General features: G+C 32.3%; 1 protein-coding gene across 2 annotated transcripts in view; it reads right to left on the reverse strand.

The window, feature by feature from the left end:
* Positions 1–27,740, reverse strand: part of LOC126885118 (uncharacterized) — a 192,748-nt gene that overhangs the window by 9,930 nt on the left and 155,078 nt on the right. For both annotated transcript variants that reach the window (XM_050651550.1, XM_050651549.1), the window contains exon 4: positions 10,323–10,502. In XM_050651550.1, the coding sequence (XP_050507507.1) occupies positions 10,323–10,502 (180 nt within the window). The remainder of the gene's footprint in view (positions 1–10,322; positions 10,503–27,740) is intronic.

A 27,740-nucleotide genomic window follows, 5' to 3' on the forward strand; every position in this document is an offset into this window, starting at 1 on the left:
TGGATATCCTCAGTCAGTTCAAAGGAGAAGGACTGTAGAGGCCCTATGTTCCAAATGGAATTAAGAGGAGTAAAGTTCGTATTCTCCTATCCTTAAATTTATATAAAAATGTGATTTTAATTAACGACGTCATCAACCTAGTGAATTTTAAGTGGGATCTTAGACTATAAGTCTTTATTTTGGTTTATTTCCTACGTGCTTTCTCTTTTTTCCTTTTAACAACCTCTTTACAAATACAAAATACAATATACAACTTATACAAATACAAAATACAAATAGTTGTTTCTTTTTGGCGCTCTATTTTGCACCATTCTTTCCTGTTCCATAACAATATTCTTATGTTTGTTAGGGGTGTAATGCTAGTTCGCCTCCATGTGGTGCACCCTGGGTAACGCTAAATGAACTAGCAAAAATTTGGCGCCAGACGAACGAAAAACAAAAACAATATCCTGCCAACATCACAGATCACAAACAGAAATCTTATCTATACGTAAACATACGATGGGAACAAATAAAGGTTCTTCTCAGAACCAACTGACTAGAGATCTCGGACCGTGTATCCGAGTTTGTCACCTTAACATCGAGGGCATAAGCCAGGCAAAATGCCAAGTGTTGCAAAAAATCCTACACGATAACGACATTGACCTGGTTGCCATACAAGAGACCCATACTGAAGACAAAGTCCAGCTTGATTTAAGGGGAAAGATACCTGGCTACGATTTACTGGGAGCCACCTATGATAAACATTACGGCGTCGCAACCTACATTCGCTGCAATATAGAAAATGGTTTCCTACTTTCTGCTTCCAATGAAAATAATATACATGAAGTAGTCACCAAGATTGGAGATATTACCGTAGTTAACATATACAAACCTCCAGCCACTACATGGAACCCAGAAGTGCTAAAGACTCATCCACATCCTACTATATACATCGGCGACTTCAACAGCCACCACGAAATGTGGAAGTACACCACGAATGATGAAAATGGGGAGGCACTAGTAGAATGGTCCGAAGAGCAAAACACATACCTAGTTTTTGATGCCAAAGACAGAGGAACATTTAAATCAGCTGCATGGAGAAAATAATATAACCCAGACCTATGTTTTGTCTCAAAAGATACCAATGACAGACCACTAACAACTGCGAGAAGTGTCCTTGCAGACTTCCCACATACTCAACATCGTCCGGTGCTTATCACCATCGGAATATCAATTCCAATAATTAGATCATATCCTCGACCCAGGTGGAATCTTAGAAAAGCAAACTGGAAGAAGTTCTCTGAACAACTAGACCGGACCTTGAGCTGGGTCCCTCCAACCAGCAAACATTATGAGAGGTTTGTGGGCGCAGTAACAAGCACTGCCAAGAAAACCATCCCTAGGGGGTATCGCAAAGAATATGTGCCTGGATGGACTGAAACCTGTGAAGACTTATACACGAAGTTTCTCGAAAGTGGTGACCGAGAAATAGCCGATGAGCTTTTACACAACTTCGATACAGCTAGACGCCAAAAATGGATAAAGACTGTCGAAAACCTTGACTTCAAAAAATCAAGCCGGCAGGCATGGTCCTTGTTGCGGAAAATTGGAGGAGCTAACCAGCTGGAATCCAGAGAGTCTAAAATGTCTCCCATATAGTATCTCTATCCAGAGCTCCACGAGATCGAACACATACTACCAACGTGAAAAGAGACTTAAGGGCATTAAAACAAATGAACAGAACGAACTCAGAATATTCAGCAAGAATACTTATTTCTGAAATCACACATGCGCTGAAAGAAATGAAATCAGGTAAAGCACCTGGCTTTGATGGTATCCATCCAGAGTTCTTGATACACAGTGGTGCATACACGAAACAGTGGCTTGCAATGTTCTTTAATGATATACTTCAGTCAGGTAACATTCCTTTCTCACTTAAGCGAACAAAGATAACTGCAATTCCGAAACCGGGCAAATCAAACGATAAGCCAGAAAACTACCGCCCCATAGCTCTACTCAGCATGGTATATAAACTATTAGAAAAGCTTCTCCTCAACACAATTAGTCACAGGATACTAGAAAATGTCCCCATTGAACAAGCTGGCTTCCGCCCTCATCGAAGCTGTACGGACCAAGTGCTGTCATTAACAACTTTTATAGAAGCTAGTTTTCAAAAGAAACAAAAGACAGCAACAGTATTTATAGATCTAAGAGCAGCATATGATACTGTTTGGAGACAGGGATTAATATATAAACTGGCCCGCATTATCCCCTGTAGAAAGATAATTAACCTCATTGACAACATGCTGACCAACAGAGCCTTCCAGGTTATAATGGGAAAGGAGACGAGTAGACAGATGAAACTTAACAATGGTTTTCCACAGGGTTCTGTCCTTGCCCCTTTACTTTTCAGCCTCTATATTGCTGACATGCCTGAAACCGAATCTCGGAAGTTTGGATATGCTGACGACTGGACCCTTGCAACAAGCCACCAATCTTTAGAAACTACAGAAATCACTCTCACGAATGACTTATCCATCCTCAGCGAATACCTTAAGAAATGGAGACTACAGCCAAGTACTACAAAAACTGAAGTATCAGCTTTTCATCTAAACAACAAGTTGGCAAACAGAGAATTGCGAGTGTATTTTAATAACAAGCTGTTAAAACACAATAAATACCCGAAATACCTTGGGGTTACTCTAGACAGAACGCTCACATTCAGAGAACACCTGACGAAAACAGCAGCAAAATTGAAAACACGCAACAATATAATACAGAAACTCTGCGGCACTACATGGGGGTCCACAGCATCAACATTAAGATCCTCTGCTCTTGGCCTGATATATCCGGTGGCAGAATACTGTGCTCCAGTGTGGCTAAATAGCAGGCATACCCACCTGGTCGACACCCAACTAAACCGTACTATGCGTATGATAACAGGCACAATTAAGCCCACCCCTACAATGTGGCTACCTACCCTTAGTAATATAGCACCACCCAACCTACGCCGCGAACATGCATTGGTTAAAGAATATAACAAAATAATGGACAGTCGCCAGCTTCTAGTCCACAACGACATCCCCGATATTCTTGGAAACCGTCTCCGATCCAGGTTACCCCCTCTACAATCTGCTCAAGCGCTGCAGCAATCCAACTTTGACTTAAATACCCGATGAAGAGAAGATTGGGAAAGTAGGACAGATCCGCATTACCATAGTCTACCGGACATCATAGGGAAACCTGGCGAATTTGAACGTCCCCGTAAGATTTGGGCAGCCCTTAATCGAATTCGAACAAACTGTGGAAGATGCGCCGACTCCCTCCACAGATGGGGTAAACTCCCCTCGCCTTCTTGTGACTGCGGCGCTGCAAGACAGACGATCAGTCACATTGTTCAGGACTGCCCACGCAGAGCATACACAGGCGACCCTATAGACTTTGTAATGGCAACCGAAGGGTCAATCGAATATATAAAAAAAATTGGACATCTGTTTGTGATGCATTGTATAATGCATAAATCTAAATATATTCTGTGATATACTTAAGCCATACGCTAAATAAAATAAATATGTTTGTTATATTACACTACTGCTTTATTGATTATTTGCTTTATAGTTTCCCAGTCCTACTTTATTTGCTATTCTGTTTGTATCTTTTTGAATTCTATTTTAATCGTTTTTCCGTTCCTTGTCTGCTCTTCCTTGTTTCTACTAGAATTGGTTTATGTATAGGTATGCTTATTTTTATTTATTTTTTTTTTGGTTTTATGATAGCAGTGGCTTCATTTTTAATGCACACCATGTAATAATTCTGGTTCTCTATTAGTCTAGTAAAATAAAATTACACTACATGTAAATCAAAATGTAAATTCGTACAGGTTGAAACAAATTTTATATCAAAGTTTAGGTGTGTACAAAAGCTATTTTCAAGAAAGTATCCAAATCATACAAGGGAATCATTGTATAAATAATTAAAAAGTGGTCGTTTTTGCAAAAAAAAATAGTTTTTTAACTTTTGAGGTCATTCAATTACTAATCAAGGTATATAGGACTGTTTTCTGCAAAGTTGAAGGGTAAATTTGTCACATAAGACTTACTAAATTAAATTTGACCCCCTATTTATTTAAATAATTATACATAAAACTTTAAAAACCAATTTGCAAAAAAAAATTTTTAGCGTTTTAAATAAGCACTACAAAATATCTTATTTTACAGGAGAAGTTGCGCTATGTTATCAGTATTAATAAAAAAAATTATTCCAAAAATATTTAATATTTTTTGAGATATTAAATTTGTTTATTAAATGTTACTCTATTTTCAATTGCAAAAACGCGGTTGTTGCCAAAGAAATATTTACCTGTATTAAATCTTACTATTTTTTTGTTTATGTATATTTTCGATAAATGTATTGATAAATTCAAATTTCAATTAAACTTCCCCCTAAAATGGCATTTGAAAATTATTCAAATTTGCTTATAATTTGTTTTTTTTTAGTAACGTCGCGGGGATTAAATATTTTTAAACGCCATTTCGATAAATGGCTTCCTGGGAATTTTTCACTAATTAACAAATTTTTTTGTCTTTTTTTCCTTTTCTTTTTTTTTTCTTGGAGTTATATTACTACGGGCTCTTTTAGGGTTAAGTTTCTTTAAGAATGTCGATTCTCTAAGTTGTAAATTCTAGACCTAAAAATATTAAGATTGGTCTAAAATCTCTTAAATAAATGTAGCTACTTACTGAGTTACATTTAAAAATTTAAAAATTATTTTTACCAAGTACTTTCAAACTATTTGACGTATCCTTATCATATTTGGCAGAAAGTGTGGATAATATACAGTCTACTAAATTGTGATAAATAAAAGTTTTTAGCTACTACCAGAGGCGTACGAAAAGGGATAGTTAATGGTTGACCCTTCCCAAATTCTACGCCACTGAGGGAATTACTATTTTAGCGAAATTTTTCGATTCTCCAATACTTTCTATGTAAATAATATACTCTTTGCTGGTAACGATTAAGTCATTAGTTTTCGAGATATTGCTAAAATAGTAATTCACTCAGTGGAGTAGATTTGGGAAGGGTCAATCATTCACTATCCCCTGTCGTACGCCTCTGGAACTACCTAGAAACGATTATTAATCACAATTTAGTAGGGTGTATAATAGCCACACTTTCTGCCAAGTATGATAAGGATACGTCAAATAGTTTTAAAGTACTTGGTAACAATAGTTTTTAAATTTTTAAATAAAACACCCTGTAACTCAGTAAGCAGCCACATTTTATTTAAGAGATTTTAGTTAAATCATAATATTTGTAGGTCTAGAATTTACAACTTAGAGATTCGACATTCTTAATAAAATTTAACCCTAAAAGGGCCCGTAGTAATATATCTCCAAGAAAAAAAAAGAAGAAGAAAAAACGACAAGAAAATTTTGTTAATTAGAAAAAAATTCCCAGGAATTCAATTATCGAAACGGCATTTCAAATACTTAATCCCCGCGACGTCATTAAAAAAAACAAATTTTAAACAAATTTGAATAATTTTCAAATGCCATTTTAGGAGGGAGTTTGAAATTTAAATTTATCAATACATTTGTCGGAAATATACATAAAAATAAAAATAATGAGATCTTAAGCAGGTGAATATTTTTTTGGCAACAATCGCGTTTTTGCAATTGAAAATATAGTAACATTAGATATATAACTGTAAAATAAGATATTTTATAGTGCTTATTTAAAACGCTAAAAATAATTTTTTGCAAATTTGTTTTTAAAGTTTTATATACAATTATTTAAGTAAATAGGTGGTCAAATTTAATATAGTAAGTCTTACGTAAAAGATTTACCCTTCATCTTTGCAGAAAAAAATCCCATAGACCTTCATTAATAAGTGAATTACCTCAGCAGTTCAAGAAGTATTTTTTTGCAAAAATGGATCCCTTTTTAATTATTTAAAAAATGATCCCCTTGTATGATTTGGATACTTTCTTAAAAATATATTTTGTACCCACCTAAACTTTGATATAAAATTTGTTTTAACCTCTACGAATTTACATTTTGACTTTTTTTTATTTTATTAGGCTAATATGTTTTATCTTTTTTGTACACTGTGGCTCCTCTTTTTTGATCAGAATATGATATATTTGGTGTTTGGTTTTTTTCAGATTTTATTCTTTTTTATTCATATGGCGATCTACATGCCACCTTTTGTATTTATTTCCTTTCGAAATATGTACTAATTATAATCATATCTTTCCCTTCCATAATCTATAAGAAATTCTCTCCCTATTGTCTCCATGTGCTTGCTGTGTTTTCCTATTGTTGACATATACTTCTTTTTTCTTATTTTGACTTTTGCGTCGCCTAAAATAATTTTCATTTTGTCTCTAGGAAGACTTTCAATTGTTTAACTGTGTAACTTTGAGTCGATTGATATACGATTTCTCTAATTTTGAGTCATTTTGCCACATATTCTGGCCAAACTTTTTAATTAAAAATGTCATCAAAACCGGAACTAAATATTCGAGTCCAATTTCCAATAACTGTCGATTGATATTATCACATGTACTATTTCTGCGACTATAGTGTGGCACTTTGGGTTACAACGTTTTAACTAGAAGTGATAAATACAACCAGAAATATATTATATTCGGCGTGGGCCAAAGAAAAGAGTCTACCTCGATATTTGGCAGTAGTTATTAGATTTTAAGGAAATGCCAAAACAGGTCGATTTTTGATCTAAGAGGGACACATTTTTACGATACATACATCTGTCATTTGTCAACCCCCTCCCTTAAACTTCCCCCACACCTTCTTTTTAAATAGGGAATAGGGGTCGTGTGGTAGCTCATTTGAAAGGTTATTCAATTGTCTATTCAGTAATATAAACATTACCATAATTATTTCTAAATAAAAAAGAATAGAATAACTCCAAGAAAAAAAAATTTAATTAAATTAATTGACACAAAAAGAAGAATGTATGTAATTTATTTAACTCAAAATACATTCTACTGCTGACAGAAAAGAGAATAAAATGTTTATTTGATAAATAAACATTGTTTGTTGCTTAAATTCAATATTCAACCTTCAACCTACAAAGATACAGATGAGTGGCAGCTTGAAGACTGAAATCAAGCAAAAAGCAATGTTTGTTTATCACAAGATATTTTTTCTGTTTTGTGACAGCAGTAGAATGTATTTTGAATTAAATAAATTACATATTATATTCTTCTTTTTTTGTCAATTAATTTAATTAAAAAATTTTATTCTTGGACACCCTGTATAAATAATTATTTATCCAATGTTTATTTATCAAAATATATTTTTTTCTGTTTTGTGACAGCAGTAAAATGTATTTTGAATTAAATAAATTACATATTTTCTTCTTTTTGTGCCAATTAATTTAATTAAAAAGTTTTAATCTTGGACCCCTGTATAAATAATTATTTTATTGTTTATATTATTGAATAGATAATTAAATAACCTTTCAAATGAGCTACCACACGACCCCTATTCCCCGTTTAAAAAGAAGAGGTAGGGGAATGGAAGGGAGGCATTTGACAAATGACAGATATATGTACCGTAAAAATGTGTCCCACTTAGATCAAAAATCGACCGGTTTCGGCATTTCTTTAAAATGTAATAACTACTGCCAAATATCGAGGTGGACTGTTTTCTTTGGCCCACACTGTATATTTGTTTTCGTCTTGATAAAATAATATATCGCTTGTACTACATATTTCGGTAAATTTAAAACAGCACTTTCGGTTGCAACTCTGGAACCGAAAGTCTGATGTCAAATATCTCACCTCTTGTATCATGTTCGGGTTATTTTTCATTCTATAATACACCTCGTTTGTCATTATACCGTGATGAGAGCGCTAATAACCGGCAAAATAGCACAAAAGATGGAAAACATAATACATTGCGAAACAATTAGAGATGAAACTAGTGGAGATGGAAATGATCGTTATAAACGTAAAAATTAACATTACATGGGTTCCCATCTTTAGATGCATCCGAGGTGTACGACAACTGTCACTGTGACAGTAGAATTTTATAAAATACTCCTGTCACAGAGGTCTAAGGGTAGGAAACTATGTAATGTAATGTTATTTTATACGTTTATAACGATCATTTTCACCTCCACTAGTTTGATCTCTTTTTGTTTCGCAAGGTATTATGTTCATCTTTTATCATTAATTATTATGATCATTATGATCCATCTTTTGCGCATTTTGCCGCTTATTAGCGCGCTCATCACTGTAATGTGTTCTAATAACGTAGAAATTTTGAGAGACTAAGTAAAACGATCTCTTTTAATTTGTTACTTCCAAGTTTTCTTGTCGTATTTTTTCTTGGTTTGTCCACAAACTATTAACATAGGTAACTAAAAATTTCAGCTGATCCGATGGCCAGGCGAACCAGCAAACTCAATTATATGTGTGTACTCTAGAGATTTCAAAGATCGAATCGAGTCCCGACCCAAGCCAGAAAAATAAAAATTTTAACATACATAGTAGTACATCATTCAAAATGGATTTTCAACTTACATTTAAATTATATAGTATTGTTAGATCAGATCGGCCAATCGATATGGTAGGAAATGAAAACTTACAACTCGCTGTTCCTCATTATAATAGAGACAATTTCTTCTTCTTCTTCAGATGCCATCTCCGCTACGGAGGTTGGCAATCATCAAAGCTATTTTAATTTTTCAGGCAGTAGCTCTAAGTAGTTGTTTTGAGCTGTATCCAAACCATTCTCTCAGGTTCTTCAGCCATGAAATTCGTCTTCTTCCGATGCTTCTTCTGCCATCTATCTTTCCTTGCATTATGAGTCGCAGGATGCCATACTTCTCGCCCCGCATCACATGTCCGAGATACTGTAGTTTTCTTTCTTTAATGGTAAGTTCAACTTCCTTCTCTTTACCTATTCTTCTCATTACTTCGTTTTTCGTAACTCTATCTACCCAGGAAACCCTCATAATTCTTCTATAGGTCCAGTCCACATTTCAAAGGCGTTAAGTCGTCTCATTTTCTTTACATTTAACGTCCATGATTTCACTCCATCGTATAGTACATTGTATACGTAACATTTTGTTAGGCGTACTTTAAGAGCTATTGTTAAATCTTTGCTACATAGGACCTTTTTAATTTGCATAAAATTAAAACGTGCTTTTTCGATTCTGACTTTGATTTCTGCAGTGTAGTCATTATTTTCTGTTATAAGTGTTCCTAGGTAAGTGTACTTTTTTACTCTTTTGGTCTGCTGGTCCTCTACTATCAAGATTTCGTTAGTATTATGGTTGTTTTTAATAATTTTTATAACTTTCGTCTTTGTGATATTGAGAGAGAGTCCGTACTCCCTACTACAGTTTACTATTTTACTCATAAGTCTTTACAGGTCTTGTAAACTATCAGCTATTATTACTGTATCATCTGAATATCTGATGTTGTTAACTAAGACTCCATTTACTCTTATGCCGACTGTTTCATCTTCCAGATTTTCTCGCATTACCTCTTCAGAATAAGCGTTAAATAATAGAGGTGATAGTATGCAGCCTTGCCTGACTCCTCTCTTTATTTCAATTTCTTCAGATGTAACTTTTTCAATTCTTACTATTGCTCTGAACTAAACTGATCCAGTTCTACTATTATGTCCAGGTTTTTCTCGGTGACGAAATTTATCAGCTCGTTAGGTAATTCATCTGGACCAGCAAATTTATTGGTTGTAATAGAGTCTATTGCCTGACTAACCTCTGATTTGGTTATCTCTGGGCTATCTCCGGGAAAAATCTCCGGTTTGGCTATCTACGGATGTTCTAGCTTCTCTCTGGTCATGAAATAGTTCCTCGATGTATTTTTTCCATCCTCGTGGTTTTCATTCTGTCCCCATTATAATATTTCCAATTTTGTCGAGAAATATATTTGAGGTTCTTCTATTTCCTATTCCGGCTAGTTCTTTGACTTTTTTTATGTAGGTTGAAGTTGTCATATCTGTTTTGCAGTCAGAGACGGGAATAGACTTCATAATGCAGGGAAAGATAGATGGCAGAAGAAGCATCGGAAGAAGACGAATTTCATGGTTGAAGAACCTGAGAGAGTGGTTTGGATGCAGCTCGAAACAACTATTTAGAGCTACTGCCTCAAAAATTAAAATAGCTATGATGATTGCCAACCTCCGTAGCGGAGATGGCACCTGAAGAAGAAGAAGTCAGAGACGATTAGAAAATTTTAATTTTTTAGAATTGACTGGTAATAAATTATTAGAATCAATGTGTTATGTATTGCTTTGCAAAAAGCTTGCAAGTTTGTATAACTTTAAAAATAATAACATACCTTGAGGATAACTGTAACTAAAAATTGGTTTAGGTTGGGTTATTTCTGGAGAGTTGACTGCAGCCGGAAGTAAACTCGGGTGAGCTTGAATTGGTGGTAACGTTGGCATAAGTAGTGATGTTCTAGGATTCCTTCTTATTTCTGAATAGCCAAGAGATCCAGAACCGAGCACATAGGCACCTAAAATTGCAAAATAAATATTTATTAAAGCTTTATTAAAGAAATATTTGTATTTATTTAAATAACTGTACTACAGATAAGATTACTATAAGAGTCAGCATCTCTCTGCCATCTGTTTTAGGAAAGGAAAATTAAGCAAAAATAAATAAATAAGCCACATTTTCAATGTGTGCAAAAAGTGTATTTATTCAATTGTAGTACAAACTGAAGACGATGCAGCCAATAAAGCTTTAGACTAGGAACCGGTATAGATGAAATCTGCTAATCATTTGAGGCACGATAAGAGCCTATAACAAATAGTAGAACCTCAAAGAAAACGTACGAACACTGTGCCGTCACATTTTAGTAGGACATGCGTCGACAGTGGCGCATCAAACTTTCTACTTGTGGTAGGGGAGCCCAAGAAGGGATTTTTGCAGTTACTCGAGCGCGTCAGATTATTACATGGGGAGAAACCTTGTACCCTGAAAATGTACCTCTACCATAATATTATATTGGCTCTTAATGCAGGGGAGTTCGTTAAGGAGGGGCCGAAAAAAAATTATCCTTAGAAAAACTCGAAATCGTCAGTGGTAAGTACAGTAGAACCCCGATAAGTCGGCCCCCGATAACCCGGAAGTCCGGCTAACCCGGACCGATTTTCATCAGATAAACATTTTGATTTTCAATATTTTGTATTTTTCAATTTAATTGTGGCTTATTTCCAATCAAAATAGTTAATTATCAGACAAACCTTTCAACAATAAAAATGTATGTAATATAATATTTGAGAGATAATGTGTACTTATGTGTGTAATTTGAACTATACCATATTAAAAATGACTCGCAGCACACGCCGCAGAAACAACAGCCACCTGTCTGTAGTATCTATTCCTTTTTATTTCAAACTGTCAGCATTGTTTAGGAAAGACTATTTAAAAAATTCTTTTATAAACAATGGTCTTTAGTATTGTGTGTCTTGTATTGTTCGCTTCCATTTGCTTACGTTTGGGTTTGGTGTTTTTTTTAGTAATTTTAATGAGTAGGTACTGTGCATATTTATAAATATATTTCATGTTATTTCAATTCTAACGGAGTTTATCTGTAAGTATACCGTATTTTATTAATTTTTACCATATTCTCCGGCTATGTCGGATTTTCGATAACCCGGATCGGTCGCGGTCCCGATTAATCCGAGTTATCGAGGTTCCACTGTACATGTAAAACAGTGTATATTTCAAAATCTTGACGATTTGAGCGGGGCGTAAGGAAATGGGTGAGTCCCACAGTGTCACAAGAAAAAGCGAATATTTCGCGAAATGAATGACGGATCGAAAAACTAAAAAATATGTGCTCAATATTTTTTAAAAATCTATCGAATGATGCCAAACACGACTTCCCACGGAGAGGGGTGGGGGGTAAATTTAAAATTTTAAATACCAATCCTGCGATATTTCGCTAAATGAACATCAAATTGAAAAACTGAATACACATATTCAATATTTTTTAAAAATCTATCGAATTTTAGCAAACACGACCCCCGACGGAGGTGGGACCCTAAAATCTTAAATTTGAGCCCCCCATGGGAGCCCATATTGCAGATTTGGATTCCTTACCTTTTTTCGGGACATTTTTTCTAATTATGGATAAATGGCCCTATAATCTAAAAAACGATTGTGGGAAATAGAAAATTAAATAAAAAATGGAAATTCCTCACTACATATACTGGAAAATCTTACTTAACTTTTTTTGGCTTTAAGTCCTACTCTTCACAACCCAATACGTCCCCATAACGCTCGAGTGACTGCACATTTAGCATAATTTGCCCCCCTACCATATGGGCGGGGTAAATAAATTAAAATCTTCCTTTACTCCTTGAATTCTTTTTTTTTCATTTTTTTAAGTTGTATGTGAATAAAAAATAAGACTCGCTCAGCTTAATTTTAACACACCACCCCCTTACTCCTACCCCCACCATCAAAACTTTATTTTTTTAGGTGGGATCCAGTTAATTTTGAAATTTTAAAAAATTCACAGGCATAGTTGAGGCTTTTACAAAATATGTCTATTTTTTATAGATCCGTAGGTTAAGTGTGCATAACCTGAACAAAATTTTTAATTTTTTTTAAACCGTGTAACTTTTTTTTAAGATGGCTGGAGGTCTAATTTTTACTCTTTTTATGTATTTAACAAACACTATATTGTTTTTAAATTTTTTCAGATTTTTCCGTAACGTTCACTTTCACAAATCCAAAAAAACTGTTTTTAATGGGTTTTGGGTGACTTTCCCTAGTTCATAGACTTCAAAATAGATCAAATCAATGTTTTTTATAGGTAATATATAAATTGTAGTTATTAAGTCCTTTCGAGTATTTCCATACGGAAGAAACACGTTCACAACCCCAAAAACACACTAACAGCTGTTTTTTTTTATTCTTGAAGGTGGCGAACCTTACACAAAAATCTGAAAAAAATTGGAAAATATAGTGTTTGACAAAATACATAAACTAGAAAAAAAATTAGACCTGCAGCCATCTCAAAAAAAATTATAGGCTTTTTTCCAAATAACAATAAAAAACATTTTTTGAGGTTAGATGACATGTGGTTAGGAGTTAGGTGAAAAAAAACAGGTTTGAATATTTGCTTTTAAGACCCTTAAATATAATTTTTACAGAATGCATCGATTTGCTTGTAAATTTGAGAATAACTAGTGAATAGTCCAAGGATAAAAATCTATATGATGCCTAAATGCGCTTTCACCATGGGGGTGGTTGCAATCCCATCACGGGGGTGTAAATTTTTTATTATATTTTGACCGCAAAAGTTGGTAAAAACATTCATTATAAGCAAAAACATTACATTTTCTGATAAAATTAATAGTTTTCGATTTATTCGCTATCGAAATTGCTGGTTTTATATCGAAAAAATAAATGTTTTTAAAAGATTTCTGCTAATAATTCCAAAAGTTTTCGTTTTATCAAAACAACTTTACTTAACAAAAATGTACCTTTTGAAAAAATAAACAAAACCGTTTTTCTTTAATTTTCTTTAAGACCAGTGGTAATCGAGCTATACTTTATTATTTGTCAACTCTTCTTCTCCAAATGCGAAATATTGTAGATTCAAAGTCAAAAAACGGGAAAACTGTGCATTTTTCGAGGATAACCTGTTCAAACTAATTTAAAGTATTTAAAAATGTCTATCTATAGAAATAAAAAATTGTCTCTAGCTCAAAAATTAAGTGACATAATGAAAAGAATGTCAGTCCCTATTTTTTTTTTCAGCGAAAAAAAGTGATCTGATGAAACCCCTAATCAACCCCCTTATTAAAATTAGTCATTGACCTTATTTAGTCTTCTTTACTTACCTATGTATTGTTAATAGGTTCTAGAAGTTTGACCGGTTTCGAATGATTAGTTTAAAAAAAATGGAGTTAAAAGCGAATAACGAATTTTTTTAGTTTGGAAGAAAACGTCCTTTCCTTCAGAATAGAAAGATTAGCACTGAGATACAAAAAAATGTTTAAATATGAAATTGTATCTTATTTACTTCCCAAGAAACTGATTGGCAAAAATTTTTTCTACGACAAAATGAGTGAGATATTGACAATTAAAACTTGCAATAACATGCAAAAACCACCTTTACCAACCCATTCAAAATCACCTCTTTTTGCGACTGAGGATTTTAAAAAGATTTAGTATTAATAGGCTTATAGATCTTGTAAAAACCTACAAAATTGTTTTCTACTTTCCAAACTTATGTTTAGTGATTAAAATCGGTTAAGCCGTTTAGAAGCTATCGGGTTCCAAAAGTATAAATCCATTTAACTATTATCGCCGAAATGGTTTATGTAGTTGTATTGGTTACGGTGCTAATTTTTATCGGGAAATCGGGATTCATTTAAATGGCTGGAATATGAACTCGTATTTTCCTGTCACCAGTTTAGTGTCGTAACTACTAGATTATTTGGGAGATAATGCGAGAAAGGCTACCATTTATAACGCTTAACGTGCATTCGAGAAATATTACATAAGTTCAACTTCATACATTTAATTTATAAAAAAATTTCTGATACAAGAATAAAAAACCGCTAAACGCCGTAAAAATGACTGGCGCATACAATATTCCAGCTACAAAAGAGCTGATATGAATATTAGGTGGCGCGAAAATGTATTTCCGTTTGGATGGATAATAAATTTGTAGTTTTATTTTGAAAGATTTTTCCATAATATTTGCTAAATTTGAAGTGAAACGCACCAGAAAAGAGCTTCAAGATGCAAACTGTATCAAAGTTACACTTTCGTGTAATGTTTTACTTCAAATTTAGCAAATATATAATATGGAAAAATCTTTCAAAATCAAAGTATAATTTTATTTTTCATCAAAATGAAATGAAATTTTCGCGCCACGTAATATTCATATCAGTTCTTTTGTAGATGGGATATTGTACGCGCCACTCGTTTTTGCGGTTTTTTTATTCTTGTATGTTTTATACTGTCATTTTTATACTGTAAGTACTGGGCGATCAAATGGTTGATAAAGAGTTCTAGGTGTGGTTAAAGTTGCCGAAGTCTTGGCCACACAAAAAACCTTAAAAAATGCTCACAGTATCACGAGAAAAATCAACAAATCCTACTTCCACGTCCTTGTCGTGATTGCTGGGCAATGCATAGCGTACAATGAGTGTGCGTTATGTAGCAGACTAACAGAAAATTTTAGCCCTCCAGGTTGGGGGTTGGGCGATGGGCCAACAACTCATTCCCGTAAAATACTAAAATTGTTACTAATCCACAAGCTATGCCTCGGATTCAGGATAGAACTTACGGAAAACGAAACAAGCTACGTAAACGGACGATGATTTTCGGAACATGGAATATTCAAGGAATCTCTACAAAACATAATATTTTTGAAGAACTAAAAATCAATCGCATATATATCTACGCTCTAACAGAAACAAAAAAGAAAGGAACTGGAATGGAACAAAAAGAAAACTACATTCATATCTACAGCGGAGTAAAGAAGGAGAACAGAGCAAAGTCAGGAGTATCATTTGCAATACGCAAGAAATATAAGAAAAGTATAAAAGATTGGGAATACGTAAATGAACGAATTTTAAGAGTAGGTCTAAAACTCTATAACAGAGAATTAGAAATATTTGTTGTATATGCTCCTACCGATGACTCAAACCAGGATGTAAAAGACACATTTGAGGAAAGCCTAGCGGACACCATCTCAAAAATCAGCAACAAAAAAGAGATTATCATGATGGGCGACTTCAATGCCAGAACTGGGTCAAAGATAAATGACGACATTGTGGGAAAATTTGGCCAAGAAACTGTTAATAACAATGGAACAAGACTTGTGGGACTATGTGAAGCGTATTCCTTACGGATAACGAATGGATTTTTCCAGCACAAATCCATCCATAAATACACATGAACGCAACCAACCCGACAATTGAAATCAATTATAGATTACGTCATCATGAAGCAGAAATCATCAATTGTGACGAAATATGTACGAGTCTATAGAGGTGAAGAATGTGGAACTGACCACTTTTTACTCAGAGCAGATCTATACTTTCCATATCTCTTGAAGAACAAAATTGAAGAAACCCAGGACGAGATTACAGAAGAACTCCCGCCTCAGTACAACTACAACATCGACGCACTGAAAGATAATTCAATCTCCTTTCTTTTTAAATTATGGCTGAGCCAAAAGATAACCAATACACAGTTTAATAAAAGAACAGCAGATGAAAAATATGATCCGCTTAAAAAGTGCTTACATGAAGCTGCATTCGAAGCGTTAGGGGAAAATCCTCAAATAACACTAATCACCCTTGGTTTACAGATGCTTTAAAAGAAAAGACGAGGGAAAAAAAAGAAGCATATCAAAAATGGCTCAGTACCAATTGCTCAGAAGACCGAAAAACCTATGCAAGAATAAGAATGGAAACAAAAAAAGAAGTGATTAAAACCAAAGAAAATATGTGGCTGAAGAAATGTGAAGAAATAGACACTCTTATGGGAGGAACAAAAAGCAGAGAAGCTTGGAGAACAATATCATATTCAAGACAAAACGTATAAGAAAGATGACAAATATCCCTTATAAATATAAACGAGTGGGAAACATACTTTAGAAACCTATTGCAAGAGAATAGACAGGAATATGTAAGGCAAACCATAATCGCCCCAAACAAGCTGGAACAACTAGAAGATATAACAATTCAAGAACTAGAACTAACGTTAAGAGAAATAAAAAACAATAAAGCTCCTGGTACCGGAAATATTCCAATTAAACTCATTAAATACAACACGAAACAGGCAAAAGAAATTTTAGTTGAAATATTCAACGGATGCCTTTCAGGCAATAGTGGCGTGCCCTCTGAGTGGAAAAACTCCATAACTACTCCTATATACAAAAAGGGTGGTAGAAAAAATTGTAATAATTACAGAGGCATTAGTGTGACCAGCTCAGTTGGAAGACTGTACGGACGAATAATAAAGAAACGGATAGAAAAGGAGTGGCAAGATTCCGAAGAACAAAGTGGATTTAGGGCAGGTAGATCATGCACAGATAACATTTTCTGCATAAGGCAACTACTAGAAAAACGTTCAGCTAGAAATCTAGAAACTCACATGGTATTTGTAGACTTAAAAAAAGCATATGATACCGTTCCCAGGGAAAAAATGTTTGAGGTATTACAACAAACCACTTTAAATAGAAAATACATCCAAACAATAAAAGATCTCTATGCTAATGCAACAACAGCAATTAAAATTGGAACGAAACTTTCAAATACCTTTGAAACTTCGAAAGGCCTTTTGCAGGGATGCTGTCTGTCGCCAACTTTATTTAAAATTTACCTTACACATGTGTTAAAATATTGGACTAGGAAATGCCAAACAATGAGGATACCAGTAGGAGATTCTTATTTGTATACGTTGCTATTTGCTTACGACCAAGTTGTGATTGCTGCTGATGAAGATGACGCCAGTTACATGATTAGAAAATTGAAAGAGGAGTACCGAAAATGGGGTTTGGAAATGAGCATGGAGAAAACTGAATACCTTGTAGTCGGACGTGATACTGAAGAATTAGATTAGAAGGGGAATAGATAAAAGGATGTGATGAATTTAAATATCTAGATTCTATTTTTGACAAAAACTCCACATGCGATCAAGATATAGAATATCGAATAAGTCAAGGAAGAAAAGCTATAAAACAGCTGAATGGCATTTGGTGGAGTACAGGACTGCAAAATCAGACAAAGAAAAAAGTCTACCAAACTATCGTGGAAGGAATTGTCCTGTACAACTCGGAAGTGTGGGAAGTAAAAGACCGACAAAATAAAAGACTTCAAGCTTTAGAAATGGACGCGCGTAGAAGAAGCTGCAGAATATCTAAACTGCAGCATATCCCAAACGAAGAAATAAAAGAAAGAATGGAAGTAGAAAAGGATATTATGGACAAAATAGAACAAAAAAGATTAATATGGTACGGGCATATCCAGAGAATGGGACCAACAAGATGGCCCAAGAAAATGATCCAGTACGCACCACCCGAGAGAAGAAAAAGAGGCAGACCGAAGAGAACATGGATACAAGATGTAGAGAAAGCAATGAACAGTAGACAAAACGAGAAAGATATTTGTGACCGAAAAGCATGGCGAATAGGATGCGGGAAACGGCGGATGCTGTAGAACACCCGATATATATATATATATATATATATATATATATATATATATATATATATATATATATATATATATATATATATATATATATATATATATATATATATATACAGGGTGCGCCAAACCTCTGGTTTTCTTTGATTACGGCTAAACTATGAGATATACACAAAAATGTTTATAACAAAACTAATGTGTATCAGAGATCTATATTTTAAAATTATTTTCAATTATACAGGGTGAGTCAGAACGACGGTATAAACCAAAGTTTTATTTTTTTAAATGGAACACCCTATATATTAAATCATTTTTGAATATATTATTTAAAAATATGAAAAATTTGTATAAGGTCTTATAGGCCTAAAGTTAATAATTTTCGAAATATTTACATTTTTATTGAGAAAAATGGTAATATTTATAGGGTTGTGGATTATGTTTCCAAGGAAATAAAAATTTAGGTGATAGGTCAAAGTTTTTAAAATATAGTGTTATTTTTAAATAATTTAATATTTTTTACTTTTAGCCATAAAATATACAGTGTGATCACTATTTGCAAATACAAAATTTTCTCATTTTTTTTAAATGGGACACCCTGTATATTAGTTTTCCTTTTTGTAGTAAATATTACAACCTTTCTTTTGGTATAAGGTTGTATGTACCTAGCATATTTCGTTTTGTAGATATTTAAAAAAAACTATAGATTTTACGTTTTTGCGGATTTTTTATTTAAAAATTTTTTTGCAAAAAAATAATTATAATCTGGTTTTAGAAACATACACTAAAATATAAAATATGAAAATAAAAACGTAATTAAAGATTAAAATAAATCGTATGCTAGTACAATTCAATTGAATTTAATAACTTTAAATTATTTTACAAAAAATATTTTACCATATTAATGAATGCATAAATTAGTTACTAAATTAAATAAACAACCAAATTTTAAATCAACCGTAGTAATTCTTCTACCGCAGCAACTTTCCTGTACCAAATTAATTGTTAGTTATATTGTATTTACGAGTAAGATCAGTTAATAACTTTTTAATTTACCTACATCTTGAGAACGTATAAAGTATGCTTTGAAACAAATGAACGTTATGGAAGTATATTAAGAAGTAAATAGTATCTATGTACCTACTCGTGTCACAAAAGCTGGTAATAATTTCTAATGGTTTCGCCCAAAACAAATGTCATATCCAAAAATTTTTCGGTTAAAAAATGAAAATTTAAAATATAAAAAATTGTTACAAAAATTTCAACTACAAAAGTATTACCAGCTTTTGTGACACCAGTAAATACTATTTATATTAATAAATAATTTGGCTGATACATTTAACATTCAGCTATTTTGAAGCATACTTTATAATAATTTTTATATTCTCAAGATGTATGATGTATGTAAGTAAATTTAAAAGGTAAATTACAAGTTTAACTAAATACAATTTAACTAACAATTAATTTGGTACAGGAAAGTTGGAAAGTTCCTGTAGTAGAAAAATTACTACGGTTGATTTAAAATTTGGTTGTTTTTTTAATTTAGTAACTAATTTATGCATTCATTAAAATGGTAAAATATTTTTTGTAAAATAACTTAAAGTTATTAAATTCAACTGAATTGTACTAGCAATTGTATTTATTTTAATCTTTAATTACGTTTTTATTTTCATATTTTATATTTTAGTGTATGTTTCTAAAACCAGATTATAATTATTTTTTTTGCAAAAAAATTTTTAAATAAAAATTCCGCAAAAACGTAAAATCTATAGTTTTTTTTTAAAATATCTACAAAACGAAACATGCTAGGTACATACAACCTGATACCAAAAGAAAGGTTCTAATATTTACTATAAAATGCAAAACGAATATACAGGTTGTCCCATTTAAAAAAATGAGAAAATTTTGTATTTGCAAATAGTGATCACACTGTATATTTTATGGCTAAAAGTAAAAAATATTAAATTATTTAATATCCTTTACCTATCACTTAAATTTTTATTTCTTTGGAAACATAATTCACAACCCTATAAATATTACCATTTTTTTCAATAAAAATGTAAATATTTCAAAAATTATTAACTTTAGGCCTATAAGACCTTATACAAATTTTTCATATTTTTAAATAATATATTCGAAAATGATTTAATATACAGGGTGTTCCATTTAAAAAAATAAAACTTTAGTTCATACCGTCGTTCTGACTCACCCTGTATAATCAAAAATAATTTTAGAATATAGACCTCTTTGATACACATTAGTTTTGTTATAAACATTTTTTTGTATATCTCATAGTTTAGCCGTAATCAAAGAAGACCAGAGGTTTGGCGCACCCTGTATACTTATTTAAATCCGTCTCAGTATAGTCCAGAGTAATATGGATTTTCTCGGGACACTCAAATATCCAGGTAGCTGACTACTTTTTTAGTTATTCTAGACCTATAGGAAGAAAACCTACCTGTTTCCTGCCTAGAGTTCGCGTCCGTTTTTTAGTTATTAACAATTTCGTGCAAAAATCGTGATTTTTTCGATTGTTTGCACTCTATTCAAAAGCTAAATAGTTGACATAAAATTACAAAATTAATTTTTTTAGAACATTGAAAAACCTTCAAAATGCCGATCTTTGAAATTTAAAAAGTTAAATTGTTGCTACGCAAACTGCAAAATAAGTGAAAATCGTTCTTTGTTAATAGCTTTTACTAAAACTACCTTAGAACTTTAGTGTTTCACCCAAAGTTGGGTAAATCTTTAAAATTTGAGACCGATTCATTAATTAGTTTAAGAGTTATTCTGTTTGTTTATCCCAGAGACATATATAAGATATATGTAAGAATATAAGACAGAAAATAATGAAGATAAGGCAATTCTGAGTATGCCAAATAAAATCAGAAGAGTAATAGTATCAAAATGTATTAAAAAAAGATAAAAAAATAATTAGTATAGTCAAAATTCCTAATGCCAAATTTTTGAAATTTTGTAGTTTATAATCATTTAGAATAATTTTAAAAATGTGCGTAGAAAAAATCATTTTACATATTAGAAAAGCTGGTATTTTACACGAATTTTTAAAAAATGTAGTTCACCTACCTTTCATATATTCGGAAAGATAATATTTTAACACGAATTTTCAAATAAAAAAATTTAGCCTGGGTTCATTTTGGACAAAGTTAGACATATGTTTTTTTTTTAATTCACAGCTAATTATAATTAAGGAATCTCAATAATGCCATTTTAAAGAATGGGATTTGTATTTTTTCTTAAAAAAATTGCACAAACATTATACCTTCACAGCACCCTCTACGATTTTTCAAAAATGTAGTTCAAACGAAATATGTCGAAACCAAATATTTTTTTTATGGATTTTATTTTAGATTTTGATTATGATGTTAGGCTTCCCAACAAAATATTTTTATTAATATTGTTTGTTTACCAAATGTGTAAACAAAAAAAGCTATGTATATAATGCTGAAATTAGTTGAGCCTCTCATTCGTTTTAGGCAAACAAAACTGAATAATTAGTTACATCAAAATAATAAAATACTTACTTAATACTAACGACAAACAATTGAATGATACTCAAAAAACTAGTTTGGAGAGCATAATTTTACACATAAATAATAAATAGGTAACAATCTCAAGATTAATATAAAATATACTAGAATAAAAAAAGTGCAGAGTAACTTTCATTATCGGTTTTTACTTTATTACAACCTTTAAAGAATTTAAATTAAAGTGGATGACTCAGCAAAATTACAAGTGTAATTATCTATATATTTCACCAAGAAAATTTATGATTATAAATTATTATTTTTTAAAATTGTTCTTGATAAACCCAAATAGTTTAGCTTTCGTGTCTATAACGTGACTAAATAAATATATCCAAATAAGGACAGTAGTATCCGATATCTTTATTACACAAGTAGATACGAAGGTATTTCTTATACAACTATTGATATACCTACTAAAGGAGTTTTTCTACAGCCGTGTTAAAAATGCAATTTTCAGCACTCCATACGAGCGTTAAAAATGCTACTTTAAGGCACTAGTGCTTTAAAAAAAATTTAAGGCACTGCATTTCGTATTGACCGTATATGCAATTTTGATGTAATGTCAAAAAAATATAAAATTGGAATGTCAATCAAGTTCAAGTAAAATTTTTGTAGATATTGTCATGTAATTACGTTTGTAGAAAACATATTGTATGATATGCGTGTTAAAAAGTACATTTTTAAGGCACTCATGTGAATTGCAGAACTCGCTATCGCTCATTCTGCAAACTTTCACAAGCGTGCCTTAAACGTGTACTTTTAACACGTATATCATAAATAACTATTAATCTAAATTAATCATGACGGTAACTTGGCCCCTAGACAAAAAATATATATACAGCAGCAGTAAAATATATTTTGAATTAAATAAAGTGCACCCTGCATAAATAATTATATTAATCAAAAATGAGTATACATTTTCAATTTCGTAGCAACACGAAACTACAGCCGCATCATTATTCCAGTTCAATTAGAGAGTGCAGCAAGCACCTCTACTGGTTTCGAAACTTATTAGTCTCTCTAGTACTCAATAACTAAGGCACATATATTGCTCTCTCTGACCCAACTAGGACAAACCCCGGCGTGTAGTCACGGATTGTAACGAACTAAATCGCAGGGATGCCCTAGCGGCAACTACTAGCAAAAGGCTAAGTTTTCAATTTAATAGCACATAAAACAACACCAAAAAATGTTGTTCCATATCCTACCAGACTGAAAACAATGGGAACCTTCTCCGGTAATACCTCCGAGGCTTCTATAATGTGCAAGCCATAACGGATGCTGAGACTAAGAAGATGAGGGAATTTTACAGTTTATAATTCACGTCCCATCTGCTCAGCGCGGTAAAGTTCCAAAGAGAATGGTTCCCTTCGTACTCCAATCAGAGTAAACATGTAAATCAAAACTGAATAACCATTTTAAATTTCGTTGCAAATACAGCCGCATCATTATTCCAGTTCAATCAGAGATCGTTATGGCTTGCAAATTGTAGAAACCTCGGAGGTGTTACCAGAGAAGGCTCCCATTATTTTCGGTATGGTAGGATGTGGAACAAAATTCTTCTCGTTGGAACTTTACCGCGCTGAGCAGATGGGGCGTGAATTATAAATTGTAAAATTCCCTCATCTTCCTTGGTCTCATCATCCGTTATGGCTTGCAAATTGTAGAAGCCTCGGAGGTGTTACCAGAGAAGGTTCCCATTGTTTTCAATCTGGTAGGATGTGGAAGAACATTTTTTGGTGTTGTTTTAGGTGATATTAGATTGAAAACTTACCTTTTTTTTTAATTATACTAATGTTCACATTACTAAATAGCGAATTGAGTAATCTTTCAAATGAGGTATCACAAGACCCGTATTCTCATTTGTCAAATTCTCTATATGCCAAAAAGTCATAGTTTAAAAATAAAAATCGATCTGTTTAGAGATTTCTTTCCAAAATCGCCCATTCATGAAGAAAATGGATTTGTTCCAACCTTTTCGTGCTCACTGTATAATGATAATTAAAATAGATACACAACCAAACGTACATTTGCAAAATGTACCGATATAATGAGTTCGACGCTTGAAAGGTAAAACTGCTAATACACCAATTATGAATTTTACAGGAGAACCGTTTAAAGTTTGAAATTTTATTAAAAAAATATAATTTTTATTGTAAGCTTATTATCTTGACAAATCTTAGGAATATAAATGTTTTATAGTAGAATGATTTCATGGTATAAATTTCTAAAAGAAATATTATCTAGTTTTAAAATTAATGGCGCATTATAAAAAGTGATTCTTGAAGGCAATCAGGAGAAATATATTACATATAAGCATAATGCGTTATACATTGTGTCCCGAAAAGATTGGTCATAAATTATACCACAGATTCTGGGGTCAAAAATAGATTGATTGAACCTCACTTACCCATATACAATAGTGCATACAAAAAAAGTTACAGCGCTTTGCAAATTGTTACAAAAGTTACAAAATGAAAATCGATTTTTTTCATATATCGAAAACTCTTAGAGATTTTTTATTGAAAATGGACATGTGGTATTCTTATGGCAGCAAAATCTTTAAAAAAATTAAAGTGAAATTTGTGCACCCCATAAAAATTTTATGGGGGTTTTGTTCCCTTCAATCCCCCAAACTACTGTGTACGTTCCAATCAAATTATTATTGTGGCACCATTAGTTAAACACACTGTTTTTAAAACTTTTTTGCCTCCTAGTACTTTTTCGATAAGCCAGTGTTTATCGAGATATTTTGAATATTTGTCGAATCCACCACATATTTGTATATGGTTAAGTAAGATTACATAGACCTGTTAATAATCTGAAAATTTATTTATAATTTACCTTTTAGGTATATTTTAAAAAAGAAGCCGCATCTCGATAAAATGTGACTTATCAAAAAAAGACTAAGAGGCAAAAAAGTTTTAAAAACACTGTGTTTATCTAATGGTACCACAATAATAGTTTAATTGGAACGTACACAAACATTTGAGGGGTTTAAGGGAACAAAATCCCCATAAAATTTTTATGTAAATATATTAAAAAAGAAGCCGCATCTTGATAAAACTGGCTTATTAAAAAAATACTAGTAGGCAAAAAAGGTTTAAAAACGTTGTTTTAACTAATGGTACCACAATAATGAATTAATTGGAACGCACACAAAAGTTTGGGGGGTTTAAGGGAACGAAACCCCCATAAAATTTTTGTATGGTGGACAAATTTCACTATAATTTTGTTTTAAGATGTTCCGGCCATAATATTTTCAATAAAAAATCTCTAATAGTTTTCGATATATTGAAAAAAAATCGATTTTCATTCTGTAACTTCAAAGGGCTGTAACTTTTTTTATGAGCACATTTGTACTAAGGTAAGTTAGGTTCAATCGAACTATTTTTGACTCCAAAATGTGTGGTATAATTTATGACCAATCCTTTCGGGACACCCTGTACAACCAGGTAACTGAAAACGGTTAATTTACCAAATATGAGTAATTTTATGACAAGGTGAAATGTTTTATGATATATTTATCTTATGAGTGCGAGCTATTAGAAGTGTCTTTTGGGAAAATTACAAGAATATAAGTCATTCTCGGTTTAAATTCTAATATTATTTTATTATATTTAATGCATAATAATTAGATATTCTAGACATTTTACATTAAAAAGCAAAACAAAAATAGTTCTAGTTATAGAAAAAACTTTATTTCTACGAAAAAAACAAGTAGTGGGGTTCATGACAAAAACAATAAAAAACACATCAGCAATATTAAAGTTAAACTCACTCTTCTTCGTCAGTCTCTGGAAGGACATCATTTACACTATTACCTCTAGGTAGATTTGAATATTCATTATGATATTGCAAGGGTACATTCAAACAAAACTTTTACTAAAATAAAAAATTTCAGCGAAAACCGCATATTTCTATCTTGAGCCGTTTAAAAGTTATAGGCAGTAGAAATGGGGAAAATATAAGTGGACACTTGGTATATCAATTACTATTTAAGTACCTGTATCATAATGAACTTCATTATGATACAGATTTTCATTACGATACAGATTTTTAACCAATAGAATCTCGATATGGCATTCGCGATGAAGGTGGCACTCGCACCAATGGCGAGTCAAATACATACTTTGATGGCTTTGACAGTACTCAATATGTAGACAAACTGACAAAAATTGCTTAATTTGCTTGCGTTACAAAATTAATAAATTTCAATATATTTTTTGTTGTGAATGATCGTAGAAAAAATCGTGTATACATCTTGCATTAATTATAAAGCTCGTACTCTATCCAAAACTCGCCGTTAGGCGGCTCGTTTCGTATGCCTCATACTTGCTTCATAATGACCATCATTAAATGCTCGTTGCATTATATAATATTATTACACTTCCTAATTTTTGTGTTGTAAATCTTTCAATATTTTAAACTTTGAGTTTATTATGAGAATACTATGTGTATAAAAATTAAATGTTTTATTGCTAAAACTAAAATTCTGTTAAGCACCAACTTTTATCAGGAAGAAATATTTCTAAGAGATTTATAATACAGCATTTCTCATTTGCCGCGAACATTTTGGCTCACACTGTACGTGTACATATACCTGCAATAAAATCGAATTTCTGTAGGTGAAGTCAGAATTAAAAAAAAATTGTTATTTACTTATCAGACATAACTAATTTTATGGGTGTTTTTCGCAAAATATTAATAAACTGTCTTTACTTCTGCGTTGATGTTATGTTTGAAATTTTGTTTGGAAATAGTTTCTACTTTTGGAAAGACCGTCTTCGAAGTGGATAATGTAGCACGCTTGATATTATTATAAAAAGATAAAATGTATAATACGCCACTTGTACCCTTAACTGATGTAAACTAAACTGTTTTAAGCACCACTATATTATGCAAAAATATTCTGCCATATGAAATGACTAACACGGCTTTAAGGCTCTAATTCCTCAAAATAAAATTGACATATGCTAGAATCAAACGTGGTGGGTGTATTATACGACTGATAACATATTTTTGTATTAAAATTTGGCGCATAAGACATAGCTGCTTTCAAAACCATCCGAAAAATAAAATGTTTAATACGCCAAAAAAGTAGTTAAAACAGTTTAAATCTCCTTTATACATACGTAGAAAAATTCACCGAATCTAATGATATATGAAGTCTATTTTACAAAAAGTGGCGTATTATACATTTTACCTTTCAAGCGTCGAGTTGATAAATATAAATACCTGGGAAATTTGATTTAAGAAAATAATGATCAAATAACAGACATAAGGGCCAGGATATAAATAGCAAGAAATGCGTTTGTAATGAAAAAAAAATCTCTGCAATAAAGACATTGGATTATAACTGAGAATAAAAGCTCCGAGATGATACGTGTTTTCGATACTGTAATATGGACTTAAAAGCTGGACACTGAAACAAAAACACATAAAATAAACTACAGTCATTATTTGAAATGTGGTGTTAAAGGAAGATGTTTATAATAGCATGGACACAGAAGAAGACACGTAAGGAATTATTGCGAGAAATGGGCAGAGGATAAATAATATAATAAAGAATAATACACATAATAAAAATAAGAAAGTTAAATATCTGGACCCGCAATGGTCTGGTCATGGACTAGGTTAAATGCAGTTCTATAGGACTCTTAGAGCAGCGGTAGATAGAGTAAAGATAGTGATGAAAATATCCAACCTCCTATTGGGAGACGGCACTTAAAGAAGAAGAACAGTTGAGTACCCTCAGACTCAGGGAAAAGAGTGTTTCATAGTTTTTGGCAAATATAATTTGCTCTTCTGCTGTTGAATGAATTCAATCACCAGTTTACAGTACTAACAGTGGGATTTACTAAAAAGTTTTAATTAAATATCAAACATGTTTAGTCCACTGAGAGGAATATTTATTCGAGACATTTTTCTAGGATTGGCGACAGATGATGCAATTGGAAAAATACGATTTATTAGCGCCATCTATTAACAAATCGAAATAATGTCTCGAATAAACGT

The sequence above is a fragment of the Diabrotica virgifera genome, chromosome 5, assembly GCF_917563875.1.
Source record: "Diabrotica virgifera virgifera chromosome 5, PGI_DIABVI_V3a".
In the NCBI taxonomy this organism is placed as follows: domain Eukaryota; kingdom Metazoa; phylum Arthropoda; class Insecta; order Coleoptera; family Chrysomelidae; genus Diabrotica; species Diabrotica virgifera.